Raw genomic sequence first — 15,011 nt, forward strand, 5'->3', positions numbered from 1 at the left:
GTTGTTTGCAGATGACGCTGTCGTTTATCGACTAGTAAAGTCAACAGAAGATCAAAATAAATAGCAAAACGATTTAGAAAAGATATCTGTTTGGTGCGAAAAATGTGAGGTCACCCACATGAGTGCTAAAAGGAATCCGTTAAACTTCGGTTACAAGATAAATCTGTCAAATCTAAAGGCCGTAAATTCAACTAAATACCTAAGAATTACAGTTACGAACAACTTAAACCGGAAGGAACACACAGAAAATGTTGTGGGGGAGGCTAAGCAAAGACTGCGTTTTATTGGCAGGACACTTAGTAAATGAAACATGTCTAGTAAGGACACTGCCTACACTACGCCTGTCTTCTTCTAGAAGACTGTTGCACGGTGTGGGATCCTTACCATACAGGACTGACGGAGTACATCGAAAAAGTTCAAAGAAGGACACCACGTTTTGTATTATCACGAAATAGGGGAGAGAGTGTCGCAGAAATGATACAGGATTTGGGATGGACGTCATTAAAACAAAGGCGTTTTTCGTTGCGAAGGAATCTTCTCACGGAATTCCAATCACCAACTTTCTCCTCAGAGTGCGAAAATATTTTGTTGACGCCGACTTACATAGGAAGAAACGATCACCACGATAAAATAAGGGAAACCAGAGCTCGTACGGAAAGGTATAGCTGTTCGTTCTTTCTGTGCGCTATACGGGATTGGAATAACAGAGAAGTGTGAAATTGGTTCGGTGAACCCCCTGCCAGGCACTTACAAGTGATTTGCAGAGATCCATGTAGATGTATTCATTCTATAACTGGCAGACAAATGAAAAAGAGACAGGTGCGAAAACGTAAGTAAACTATTTATTACTTCAAAAATAATCGCCATAACTGTTAAAACTTGTACCTCAGTTTGAGACGAGATAGACAGTTTCTTCATGGAAAAATATTTGCGGTTGCCTACGGAATGATGTTTGTTCCCAGACGTGCACGTCTTCGTCTGAGTCAAATTGACGGCAAGCCCTTACACGTCCTCGATACAGTCCGAGCGCACCCCTTGCTTTTTTCTTATTTTTGGACACTGAAGAGAGACATTCGTGACCGGCGATTTGCATCGGACGATGACGTACACGTCAGGGAATAATCATGGTTCCATAGGAAACCGCAAAAATTTTCCCATGAAACCACTGAGTGTCTTGCCTCACAATGGGATAAATGTATTAACAGCTATGCCGATTACTTTTGGAATATTAAAAAGTTAAGTTACTATTTTTCCGTGTCTCTTTTTCATTTGACTGCTTCTTATAGATGAACCTTTCTGTAAGCAAGCTAGTTTCAAAATTTTCGTACTTTGTATTGCAGTGAAACTGTAGTCGCTACTATGAACCCTAGCCTGCTGGGGATGGAAAGCGCAATATTTCCCCATCACATTAGAACTGCACCGTGGTTTCGCATCAATAGCAGATTTCACGGAAATTATTCTTGGCTGCCAGGCCTTGTAGGGAATATAATCATGTGACTGGTGCCAGAAGCAAAAGTACGTTTGACGTTACGTAAACACAGCTTGTACATCAAATAACGAATGAATATGGCTTAAATAACTCACTAAAACCAAGGAAAAAAAAGAAAATAAAAACTATGAACTAACATCCTGTTGCCGATAAGGTCATATGGACTAAGCACAACCTTGTATAGGACGAGGATGAAGTAGAAAATTGGTTGCGTACTTTCCCAAGGTGTCGTCAGAGGTTTAAGGTAATCACGGAAAACAGAAATCTGGATGGCCAGTCTGGAGTATGAATACCACTCTCTCCAAACGCTAGTCAGATGCCTTGATTATTGTGCCACCCTGCTCGCTGAAAAAAAAAGAAAAAAAATAGTCTTGTCCACAAGGACGTGATGTACAATCAATACTACTAATAGGCAGCGTGTTATACTTTCTCCAATAAAAATTTGTTTTTGACAACGAAACCCTCATGCATATAATAGAATATTTTTAACTGTTGGGTCCGAGTCTACTTGTCGTGGGAGATGATCAAATTTTTATCGCAGCCGGGAAATAATACATTTTAGAATAAGAACAGAAAACACTTCAGCTAACTGGAGAAATATGGACTCTTAAATAGAATATATTATTCTATCAGAATTGACTGTGACCATATTAACTAAGCATTGGTACTGTGTCCGTTATAAAGAAAATATTTGTTTTGCTGTGCCACCAGTCAAGTTATTAATTCATGTCTTAATTTAATAATCAACATTTTTTTCAAATTTACCTTTGAAAAACGAAGAGATCGTTTCTTACGAGACGAAAATGAGTATCTCCCCAGTAATAATTGCAGAAACAGTTAATATGTTGAAAATACAATGAACGAACAGTTATTAATTTTAAGTTTCGAAGAACACGAAGACACAAACAAAATTCCACGTACTTGAGAAAAGAGAAAACTAAACAGCTACCTGCTTTCACCATTTAAATAATTTTTACATGACAACAGCTTCGTTTCCGGTATATTCTCTCGGTATTTAAGACACTTTTCCCTGGTTTATTACACGTTCAAGCAAATCAGCACATATTCCGTTTCATAATTTTAGTCTTCTATCCATAAAAGAAGATTAGCAGTAAAAGCTGTACCTGCTTTTCCGCATCATATGCCGGCCGCGGCATCGGATGTTCGAAAACGTGCATGTGCGAAAAACCACTCACTCCCGCACAAGATAAAAAATGTAAGCACCAGCGGATTCGCCCGTACAACAGTCGTAAACGGAGACTGGCGCGCTTCCCACAGTGTTACCACAGACGCTAACGCTGAAAGTAGCGAGAGCCACTAGTGGCCGCTCGTGGAACTATAAAGTCGTACATTCGCTGTTACCGTGAGGTCTAGCGGCTTATTCAAATCATTACCACCGTGTCGTTGCTCCTGAGCACGAGACTACAGACTTTTCTGTGGGAAAAATTCTTAAATTTTAGCTGATACTTAAGACTGAAAGCAAGCAGATCGTTTTTCAGAAAAAAACAATTCTTTGCTTTTTTCGCTGCAAAATACTTAGAAAATTTCCATTCATCTGAGCTGAATGTTCTCATTTCTTAACGTCTTACAGAAACGAAGCAATGTATGTCTGTTTTTGTATACAAGCGCGTCATCAATTTGTTGTGATGCTTATTTGCGCCAGCAGTAGTTCTCGTGAAGTTTAATTTAGCTTATAAAAAAATTGGGCACATTCTCGAGGAAATAAAAAAATTAATAACAATCTCTCACTAATTTCAAACAAAATGATTGCGCATTACCTGACACGCTTGTAGTTGACTTATGCAATCTCCAACAAATGCCTAATCAGGTGTAATTCTTGGTTGTTGCATCGCACATCCAACAAACGACAAAACGAAAATTAAGCATACTCTTACTACACCGTAGTTTTTTAGATTAACACGAATGCTTTCATGATATAGAATTACTATTCACATTCAAACAAACCGGTGACAATTCTGGAAGTGATCATATGAAAACTAATATGTGTATTGCCATAAAAGTAAGGTAATGCAGGATATTCGTCTACTATTAAATAATGTGACGTTACTTAAGACAGAAGTGAGAGAGACGCCAAAGGAAGTTGCAATTATTTGGTAGCCCTATTTCTTGAGCGTTGATCACAAAACTGTTGTACAATAAGTATCAGAAAAGTCAAGGACATGTAAGCTTTTTGAGATTCTGTAGCCTATGCCATATCTCACTTGTGATAGAATACTCGATGACAACTCACTTTGAATTAGATGTGGTTCATTTGTTTGCGACTACCGCGCCGCCTGCCGACACCTTTTACAAAGAAGGCGGGAGGTATGGGCTTTAAGTTGGTAAATCGTTGCGTATGAGTTAAAAAAAGTCGTGTGAATTATTTGATCATCGATTACTGATTGCCCGTAGTGTAGTTTAAAAACTGAGCTGAAGGACAAATAGTTGTGATAGTGAAGAACTTAAGATTTGAAATTATGACGACATATTGCCGGTATACTGTGCCGATGAAGGCCGAAGTTAGTGTTTTGAACTGTGGTTTTGTGTGATAATGTGTTCTGTGCATCAAATTAATTACGAAAATGACTGACCAGAAGATTATGAAGTTAAATATTCGACATAAAGAAGCAAATATTGATATGGGGTACGTTAAGTGGAGCAGTAAAAGTAAATCGTGTTCTAATTTGGGAAAGTGCGAAGAGGCTGTACTAGAAGGAACGCAGGTTAATATTCTTGACATATCTATGTGCCAGTTGCCAACGACAACAGTCTTACCTCTATCAGAATCCACCCCTCGAAGGAAAAGGAGCACTGTTAATGACTCAGTAGAATACAAAAGCAAACGAAGAGTTTCACAACAGACTAAAGAAACTGGAAACGTGTCGCAGCTGCTTAAAACAGATCAGGCTCTATTTAGTACATTGATCGAGAATATAACGCCTATAAGAAATTCGAAGCAGAAACGAACCGTTACAAAAAAATCTCCAGTAACTAGAAGATTAAGAGAGAAATTATTTAAAAATGTAAATGGCAACTTGTGCTCCAGCATTTCGACTGAAACTATTAGTTTCACACAAAAGCAGATGCTTACCCAAGATGATTCTGTTTTACAGGCCATAGATCTCGGTATCGTCGAGACTAAAGAAACAGGTACTGATGAGATACATGACGAACTTAAAAACGTGTTCGCAAGTCAAGGCTTTGATACATGTGCATCCAACGCAGCAGAATTTGAATGTGCCAATGATACTGAACAAAGAATAGTTAATCATAATGAAATACATGATAATTTGAAAGATTTGTCCATTAACTGGACCAATGAATCTATGATTCACAGCGTACTAAATGAAAATAAATCTAAATGTATAGGCCTAGAGCAAACGCCGGCTATCACAATGCAAGAAAAAATACGACAAGCATTGGTTATGAATGCGCAGAAACCTGTAACACCAAAACTGTTTTGTAACGAAAACATAAGCATGGACAGTAGCAAAGATCTAAGTCGTCTTGATGGTCCGTTCTTTGGACTACCAAAAAAAGTAGAATCGCTCATCAAGTCTTGTAAAGGCATCGATAAGCTTTATGGTATGTGCTCACATAGTTACATAGTTTTAGACTCACTGCCCCCTTGCATGAAACCTATTTTCGCAATGATTTATACATACAAAACTTTGTTTCAGACAGTGTGCAGCTATTACACTTTCTTTCACACCCACTTTAAAGCTTTTATGTTGTGGATAGTTTCCTGAGTAGAGCATATTACACACCTGATTTATGTCTCTCTGTGTTGGGTAAAAGTATTGCTACCTGTATGTTTGTACTTGCAACCACAGTACTGTGACAGATAGTACACTCTGACCAATAGCTGTAAAATACTTTCCGCTCTCTCCAGAGGTTTTAAGTTATGAAAATGTTCACTGATCATTCTGTGTGTATACCTACATTAACCAGTTTGTAACAATGTTTGGGGTAAGTGTGTACATGTAGCTGTCATAGAAATAGGCACTTGAAACAGAACTGACACACAAAAATGTTTAAAACTTTTGTTGAATTTAAATATTTGCTTTTGATAGAATAATTGAGGTAATACAATGGCAAAAGAAAGGGCAAGGGAGAAGGTTGGTTAAGACAAGTCTTGTGTTCTTTAGCAATAGTTGTTTCAGGGAGGGGAGGGGGCAGGGAGATTTTTCATAATAGGCCCCTATGTAACTGTGGGTGGTAAACAGCTTGAATTAATATCCAAGCTTACAATAATTAATATAGAAGCATATATGCTTAACATTGGTGCACTCTAATCATCGGCTTTTGTTGTTATTATGATTTGTTTTCTCCATGGGATGATGTAGTTTTTATAGTTCCATGGTGTTGTATACTTTGTTGTCTTAGTGAAATCTCTATGAATAAAAGTAAAAAAATAACAAAATTGAGAATAATATGTATTCAAATATTAATAATTAATGCGTTTCCAAGCAGCTGAGAATGGCATACTGCTGCAGTCAGTCGTGAGATAAGTTTAACGTCATCTTTAGAAAATTTTATTTATAAAGGAACTAGGCCTACCTTTTTTGTGAAAGTTCAGGAATGAGTCTGACTCCAGTCAACCTCCTTGGGATTACAAACGTAATTAGGATATGAAACTTCCTGGCAGATTAAAACTGTGTGCCAGACTAAGACTTGAACTCAGGACCTCCGCTGCAGGGTGAAAATTTCATTGTGGAAATGTCCCCAAGGCTGTGGCTAAGCCATGTCTCCATAATATCCTTTCTTCCATGAGTGGTAGTTTTTCAATAGAGCTTCTGTGAAGTTCATAAGGAAGAAGACAAGGTACCGGTAGAAGTATAGCTAATCATCCCGAGTTCGTGTCTCGGTCTGGCACACAGTTTTAATGTGCCAGGAAGTTTTGCACCAATGCGCACTGTGCTGCAGACTGAAACTTTCATTCAGGGAACTTACAGGTTTTTTATATTTCGAATAAAATCTTGATAAAATGCTCAGCATTTCAAATCACATAACTTAAGCAATTTTACGCAACTCAAATGTATAAAATTATTGTTTCTATCACATTAGATATTATGAAGATGTAATTAAATATGTTATAAAATCCTCTGCCCCATCTCTCTCATAAAGCTCTCAAATAAGGATGTGTAATGTACTCATTCGATCATAAAGTTCAGTATCAGTAATTTAATTCTCCTTGGATTACATTACAGAACAGTTGCACTACCTTAGCTACTTATACCTAATGTACAGACTCCTTAAATTGGTACATAGGTAAAATATATGGCCAAATGTTTGTAGTACCCATCAGAATTGTTCTGTATGATTCTAGAGATCTGCTGATGGGGTCAAATTGATGGCATAAGCATAACAATTACTATGCATATCTGGTCTTATTGATCCAAACATATCTTGTACTTGTTTCCACTGTCATGTTGGTGAAAATGTCTGGAAAACCTAAGGTGGCTGTAGATGTCGCATACCCGCCTACAGTGTGGAAAATGTCCTCAACATAGTGCTTTAGATTTCTTGACAAATGACTGAGTACACGTGCTGCTACTCAGTATCCATTTTTCAGCTACCTTAAAAATTGATATGATGCCTGTTTCTTTGGTGGGGCAAGGTGTGTGTGTGCAGTTTGCGAAGTGGGGTTTTTTTGGTAGCAAAGAGCGGGGTGGGGAGGTGCGGGCTAGGTGCTCTCTGTTACCCCTCACTTGGTATTATATCTGCAGTACTTAATACACATTTCACAAACATACACTAATCAAGATAAACCACAATTAAACCATACTTGGAAATAAACACCAATCTACTGACTCATAATCACAATTCTACTTTTTGGCTGCTTCATTACTTCAGCACTACTTGGAACACGCGCATGAGAATAACAACCGTGGGACCATTCTTATATAAACAAATAATGACACTGCATACTTACATTTCTTGGTTTATGGATCCAGAGTGATCTTAATAATTTGTAATTTGAATATGTTCCTCTCTAATGTCTAGCCTTAGGAACTGTTTTAGACTACATAGACAAGATGGGACCTAATAGCTTCTTAATTTAATTCTGACTATGGGAGTCTTCTCGTCATTATATTTTGTATGTTAGTTTATTGTAAAGGCTGCACCCAAAATTGAGGGGTCGTTTTCAGTTAAATTATGTTGCTCTCTATGAACAAAATAAACATCCTTATTTCCCGTATTCTGATAATGTAAGTATCTATTGAACTGAGCAGTGCGATTTGTTTTCAAGTACATTATTGTTGTGAATATGTGAAGTGAGTGGACAGTCAAAATATGAACTTCTCTGAATTTGTTGCTACGGAATTACTGATCCTGAATGCACACCAGTAATAAATTAATAGCATCATTTATTTTATGCTTGACTTCCACACATGGGTCTCTCTTTTCCAGAAAAAAATACTCTTTTATTTCAGTTGCTATTCCTCTGATACCATGACAGTATTAGTTTATGTATTAGTATGATGTGACATACACAATCAAATGCTGATCTAATGCCACAGTTACATTGCCTGCAATGTTAACTGCTGTTGTCGTGATATATCTGCATTTTTCCAGAAGTATGCTGTGCCTCTTTGAGTATGTTATTCTCCTCTGTAAAATGTAACATACAATTTTTCGTGACAGTTCCCACTATTTTAGGCAAGATGGATGTAGTAGTAATTGACTTATAATTTGTAGAATTTTCATATCACCATGCTTATAAGTAGTTGCAGGCTTACTCTTTTTCAGGCATTCAGGAATTCATTTTGTTGAAAGTTCTTAATTCACTAATTTTTGTATTGTCAGACTGACCATATATGCTACCATATGATAATATTCCTAGTGCCTTTCACTTGCTAGTTTCAAGAAAGATTTTGGTTTGTTAATAGCAAGCAAACACAGAAGAGTAGTTGACTGTCAATCATAAGCAGTTCAAACTTACAGTGAATAATGGTACCCCATATGTAATTGGCTGCAAGGGATGAGAAGGATCACCTTGTGCACTTGTAGTGTGTGCCTTGGCGGCCGTATTGCACGTATTGAAGAGAGTTCCAGTAGCCTTTAAAAGAGCAGGGTGCAACTAGCTATATACTCTGGTACATGTGAAAACAAATTATACCATTCACCTGCATTTTGAGGACATACTTGGATCATTACAATGACTGGCAGAGAAGACTAAGAACACCAGTCTTGCTAACTGAATTCCCACAGAGCTGACAGTCGGCAGCATTGTCACCAAAACTGATAATGGCCACCGGGGTATAGATTGACTGGGAGGCTTTAACCAGCTGCATTCAAGGTTCAGTAACAAGGAAGGAGTTGACCTTCTTGACTTCTGCCATAGGATTGAGACCTGTAATGTCCATCCTAAATTTCTCAGGGTTACACTAAACATAAGAGCTTGCTACCCTCGTAGCCAATTGTACTCGTATTTCTGGTACACACAAAAGGGTTTTTTAGATTCTGTGACTCTACATCCAGTCTAGATAGTGATAGCTTTATGAATCTCTGAACTATTGGACTATTAAAATCATAGAATTTGCAACAAAGTGCCACAATTTCAATTGCCACTTAAATTGCAATGGAGCTCACATAAAACTAGGTACAGAAAGGTGCTAAATGTAACCCTTATGTTTATAGTTACATTTATAGGATAAATCCAACTGTGTGTCAAAAGGATTGGCCAGTGGTAAATGAAAGTAGTGTATTTGTGGCAGTAGTCCAATGCAGATCCACCAAGAGAGAAACTGAAGTTGCATGTGAAGTTGTTTGGGCAAGACTCAGACTAAAGGTTGGATGTAACTTGAAACTGGATCTTGCTATTAAGCAGCAGATTCACCACCAGACGTAACTGTAATCTTGTGTGAAAACCTCGGTTCACTAATACAAGTCCCTGATTGTACTGTCATCATTGGAGAGAATTTTTATCACCCCACAATCAAATTGGGTTAGTTCAAGTTTTTGAAGTGGTGGGCATGACAAAAGTCCTTTTCAACAACAATAAATGTTTCCTCTGAAACTGTCTAGGACAAATAGTTTGGAAGCCCACTCATAACAGAAATGTATTACATCTGAGGGCATCATATAGATATGACCTCTTTGAGGATTTCTATATTGGAACTGGTACCAGTAACCATGTGGTAATTGTCGAGTTTTAGCAACAATGATTACCAAAGTACAAAGGATAGAGAGATAGTAGTGAATGAATGTGAAAAGGGCAATGCGTAAAGCCTTTTATGACTACCATAGTAGAATCTTACCACAAGATCCAAAGAAATACTGTTCTTACATATAGGCTGTCATGGGCATCAAAGTTAGTGTCCAGACACCTTTGGACAAGTTGGGAACTAAAATTGAGGGTAGAAGATTGAAAGTAAAAATATTCCTTTAAAAGGGAGGCTGCTGAAGTAAGTGCTATTGTCAGTGGTGTTGAGAAACATCTTACATCACTAAAATTGAACAATGCTCAAGGGCTCAATGGAATCCCTATTAGCATATATACAGAAGCAGATACAGTAATTGGAAGAAAGCACAGGTCACATTTAAACAAGTAGGGCAGCAGAAGTGATCCACAGAACTGCCGTCCAATGTCATTGATGCCCATCTGTCATAGAATATTACAAAATATTTTGAGCTCAGACATAATGAGGTATCTCAGACAGAATGACCTCCTCCATGCTAACCAGCATGTATTCCCAAAACATCAGTCATGCAGAACACAATTCACATGTTTCTGATATCACATCCTAAAAACTGTGGCCCAAGGCATTCAGGCAAATGCAGTATGTCTTGATTTCCTAAAAGCACTTGAATTGGTACCATAGCAAAGTTTATGAAATAAAGTATGATCATATGGTGTGTCAAATTATATTTGTGACTGAACTGAGGATTCCTTGGTATCAAGGATGCAGCTTGGACAGAAAGCCATCAGCAGACATAGATATAGCTTCAGAAATGCCCCAGCGCATTGTATTGATACTCTCACTGTTCATGTTGTATATTAATAACAACCTCAGAAATTTTGCATATGATGCAATTATCTACATGGATGAGACAAAAGTCATTGGATAGCGATATGCGCACATACAGGTGGTGATAGTATTGCATACACAAAGTATAAAAGAGCAGTACATTGGCGCTGCTGTCATTTGTAGTCAGGTGATTCATGTTATAAGATTTCCGACTTGATTATGGCTGCATGACAGAATTAACAGCTTCTGAATGCAGAATGGTAGTTGGAGCTGAACACATGGGACATTCAGGTTTGAAGTTCATTAGGGAATTTAATATTCCAAGATCCACAGTGTCAAGAGTGTGCCAAGAATACCAAACTTCAGCCATTACCTCTCACCAAGGACAACACAGTGGCCTGCAGCCTTCACATAATGACCAAGAGCGGCAGCATTTGTTTGGAGTTTCAGTGCTGACAGACAAGCAACACAATGTGAAATAACTGCAGAAATCAATGTGAGACGTGCAATGAATGTATCCATTAGGACAGTGTGGTGAAATGATGTTAATGGGCTATGGCAGCATGTGATTGACGTGAGTGCCTTTGCTAACAGCACAAAATCACCTGCAGTGCTTTCTTGGGCTCATGGCAATATCAGTTTGACTCTCTTTCTTTTTTTTTTCTTTTAAAGCTGTCAGTCTTCTGACTGGTTTGATATGTTCCGCCACAAATTCCTCTCGTGTGCCAACCTCTTATCTCAGAGTAGCACTTGTGACCTCTGTCCTCAGTTATTTGCTGGATGTATTCCTTTCTCTGTTTTCCTCTACAGCTTTTGCCCTCTACAGCTCCCTCTAGAACCATGGAAGTTATTCTGCGGTGTCTTCTTGTCAGTGTTTTCCAAGTATTTCTTTCCTCACCATTTCTCCAGAGAACCCAATCCTTCCTCTTCTGTTCTGGTTTTCCCACAGTCCATGTTTCATTACCATACAATGCTGTGCTCCAAATGTAAAGTCTCACAAACTTCTTCCTGAAATTATGGCGTATGTTTGATACTAGTAGACTTCTCTTGACTAGGACTGCACTTTTTGCCTGTGCTAAGCTGTGTTTTATGTCCTTGCTCCGTCCATCATGGATTATTTTCTGCCTAGACAGCAGAATACCTGAACTTCGTCTACTTCTCTTGTGATCACCAATGCTGCTGTTAAGTTTTTTGCTGCTCTCATTTCAGCTGCTTCTCATTACTTTCATCATTCTTTGATTTACTCTCAGTCCATATTCTGTACTCATTAGACTGTTCAATTCATTCAGCAAAGCCGTAATTCTTCTTCAATTTCACTGAGCATAATGATGTCGTCAATGAATCTTATCATTTGTATTCTTTCACATTGAATTTTAATCCGACTTGTGAACCTTTCTTTTATTTCTGTCATTGCTTCGTCAGTGCTTAGTTTGGATAGTAGGTGTGAAAGACTACATCCTTATCTTACACCCTTTTTAGTCTGAGCCCTTTGTTCTTGGTCTTCCACTCTTACTGTTCCCTCTTGGCTCTTGTATGTATTGTATATTACCTGTCTTTCCCTATAGCCACCCCTATTTTCCTCACAGTTTTGAACATCTTGCACCATTTTACATTGTCAAATACTTTTCCAGGTCGACAAATCCTATGAAGGTGCCTTGATTTTTCTTTAGTCTTGTCTCCATTATCAGCCGCAAAGTCAGAATTGCCTCTCTGGTGCCTTTATCTTTCCTAAAGCCAAACTAAAACATTCTCAGTTTTCTTTTTGATTCTTCTGTGTATGATTCTTGTCAGCAACTTGAATGCATGAGCTTTTAAGCTGATTTTGTGACAATTCCCACACTTTTCAGCTTTTGCAATCTTTGAAATTGCGTGGATAATTTTTCCCAAAAGTCAGATAGTATTTTGGCAGACTCATAAATTCTACACACCAACATGAATAGTCATTTTGTTGCCACTTCCTCCAACAATTTTAGAAATTCTGGTGGAATGTCATCTATCCCTTCTGCCTTATTCGATCTTGAATCTTCCAAAGCTCTTTTAAATTCTGATTCTAATACTTGATCCCTTAACTCTTCTATATCAGCTCCTGTTTCTTCTTCTATCATCTTTTCAGGAAGTCTTCCCTGTCATAGAGGCCTACAGTATACACTTTCCACCTATCTGCTTCCTCCTTTGCATTTAATATTGTAATTCCCATTGCACTCTTAATATTACCAACCTTGCTTTTAATTTCACTAAAGGTTGTTTTTACGTTTCTGTATCCTGGGTCAGTCCTTTCAATGGTAATTTCTTTTCAGATTTCTTCACATTTTTCATACAGCCGTTTCCTCATAGCTTCCATGCACTTCCTGCTTATTTTGTTCCTAAGTGACTTGTATTTCTTTAATCTTGAATTTCTGTGAATATTTTTATACTTTCTTCTTCCATCTACCAACTGAAGTATTTCTTCTGTTACCCATGGTTTTTTCGCACCTATGCTCTTTGTGCTTATGTTTTTGTTTCCAGTTTCTGTGAATGCCCTTTTTAGAGGTGCCCATGCCTCTTCAAGTGAACTGCCTGTAGAGCTGTTCATGATCATAATACATATAGCCTCAGAGAACTTCAGGTGGTTCTCCATTCCGTAGTACTTCCATATCTGATGCCTACAGGGTAAATACAAAGAGATCGTTTCCTGATAATGTTTCTAAAAATGTGTCTAAAAGAGTCTTTATTTGATGTGCCAGAAACTAGTGCTTGAAGGTATGACTGGAAACACCATTCAGCAAGAGTTTCAAAGATATTTTCTTGCTCTTTCAGAGAGTAATTAAGATGACAAAACGGGTGACACTATCAGAATTAAAGTATTGGTAGATTTTACTTAATGTTCAAATCAATTTACTCATAAAATTTTTATCACAATTACATAATCACAGAATTTCAGGTTTGCTTCTCTTACTCATTAGGCCTGTCCCAGTTAACTTACTAGCTTTCTTTCTAAAATGACTTGCGGTCAGTTCTATGCACAAATGTTGGCCCTCCTTTAATTCAATGATTTATCACAAATGGGTTATCTTCCTCTAGCCATTAACATGTGCTAGTCCTCAAGTTTTTGGAAACCTCATTTTCTTTTCCCCTGTGAACTTCCGATGATTTCCAGCTCCCCACCACCGTTTTTTTAGTTGACTCCATTGTTTATACAAAGTTTCTAAATTTGGTATGTTTTTTCTTAGACCCTGTGACAGTTTTTGCTTTTGCTGATAAATCATCATTTGTTCTACAGCTACTGTTTCAATTTGACACGTAGTTAATTTGCACAACCTCAAATTGTAAAAGAAAACCGTTAAGATCCTGTTGACAGTTTGCTGCCATGTATTTCTTCGAGTAATACCCGAACAATAAATTAACTTTGTCAAAAGTGAAAGGTGTCTGGAGTGGTGCTGGCTGGGCCATAAAAAGGAAGGCCTCGGATCACTTTGCCTTCTCATCATTGTGTCATGGGGTCACAGGAAAATAAAATCATGTCAAGTATACTGTTTTTAAAAACCATTCTACATTAACTTCTTAGTGACTGTACTTTACAGAAGTAATATTTTTCTCTGTTGAAGGCTTTCTTTCTTTTTTTCTGAATTTTCAGGGGCACATCCTCTCCTTATTCTACTTAGTACATATTTCACACAACTAATTTTTTCATGAAATGAAACCAACCTGAAGGAGGGGAAGGGGTGCTGTTGCCCATGAAACAGTATCAAAAATTTTAAAAAATGCCATACAATAACCGCCCTGATTTATAATGTTTCCATAAGGTGAGGTTCAACAGCCATAAAGTATTTTATAAAATGCATTTAACTGTCAGTCAGCTGTTTATTGTCCCATTAGCCATCTACCAGTTTGTCATTAACCATCATCCAGGATGTAGGGTACAACGACTAATTTGTTGTATCCTACATTCTGGAGTCCTCCTTACATGAACCATGGACCTTGCCGTTGGTGGGGAGGCTTGCGTGCCTCAGCGATACAGATAGCCGTACCGTAGGTACAACCACAACGGAGGGGTATCTGTTGAGAGGCCAGACATACGTGTGGTTCCTGAAGAGGGGCAGCAGCCTTTTCAGTAGTTGCAAGGGCAACAGTCTGGATGATTGACTGATCTGGCCTTGTAACAATAACCAAAACGGCCTTGCTGTGCTGGTACTGCGAACGGCTGAAAGCAAGGGGAAACTACGGCCGTAATTTTTCCCGAGGGCATGCAGCTTTACTGTATGATTAAATGATGATGGCGTCCTCTTGGGTAAAATATTCCGGAGGTAAAATAGTCCCCCATTCGGATCTCCGGGCGGGGACTACTCAAGAGGATGTCGTTATCAGGAGAAAGAAAACTGGCGTTCTATGGATCGGAACGTGGAATGTCAGATCCCTTAATCGGGCAGGTAGGTTAGAAAATTTAAAAAGGGAAATGGATAGGTTAAAGTTAGATATTGTGGGAATTAGTGAAGTTCGGTGGCAGGAGGAACAAGACTTCTGGTCAGGTGACTACAGGGTTATAAACACAAAGTCAAATAGGGGTAATG

General features: G+C 38.2%; 1 protein-coding gene across 1 annotated transcript in view; it reads left to right on the forward strand.

The window, feature by feature from the left end:
* The first annotated feature begins 3,787 nt into the window (after window positions 1–3,787).
* LOC124622111 (helicase POLQ-like) overlaps window positions 3,788–15,011 on the forward strand; it is a 112,728-nt gene continuing 101,504 nt past the window's right edge. Inside the window, exon 1 of the mRNA XM_047147719.1 lies at window positions 3,788–5,074. Coding sequence (XP_047003675.1) covers window positions 4,072–5,074 — 1,003 coding nt within the window. The 5' untranslated portion in view covers window positions 3,788–4,071. The remainder of the gene's footprint in view (window positions 5,075–15,011) is intronic.

This window comes from Schistocerca americana, chromosome 7, assembly GCF_021461395.2.
Source record: "Schistocerca americana isolate TAMUIC-IGC-003095 chromosome 7, iqSchAmer2.1, whole genome shotgun sequence".
Classification (NCBI taxonomy): domain Eukaryota; kingdom Metazoa; phylum Arthropoda; class Insecta; order Orthoptera; family Acrididae; genus Schistocerca; species Schistocerca americana.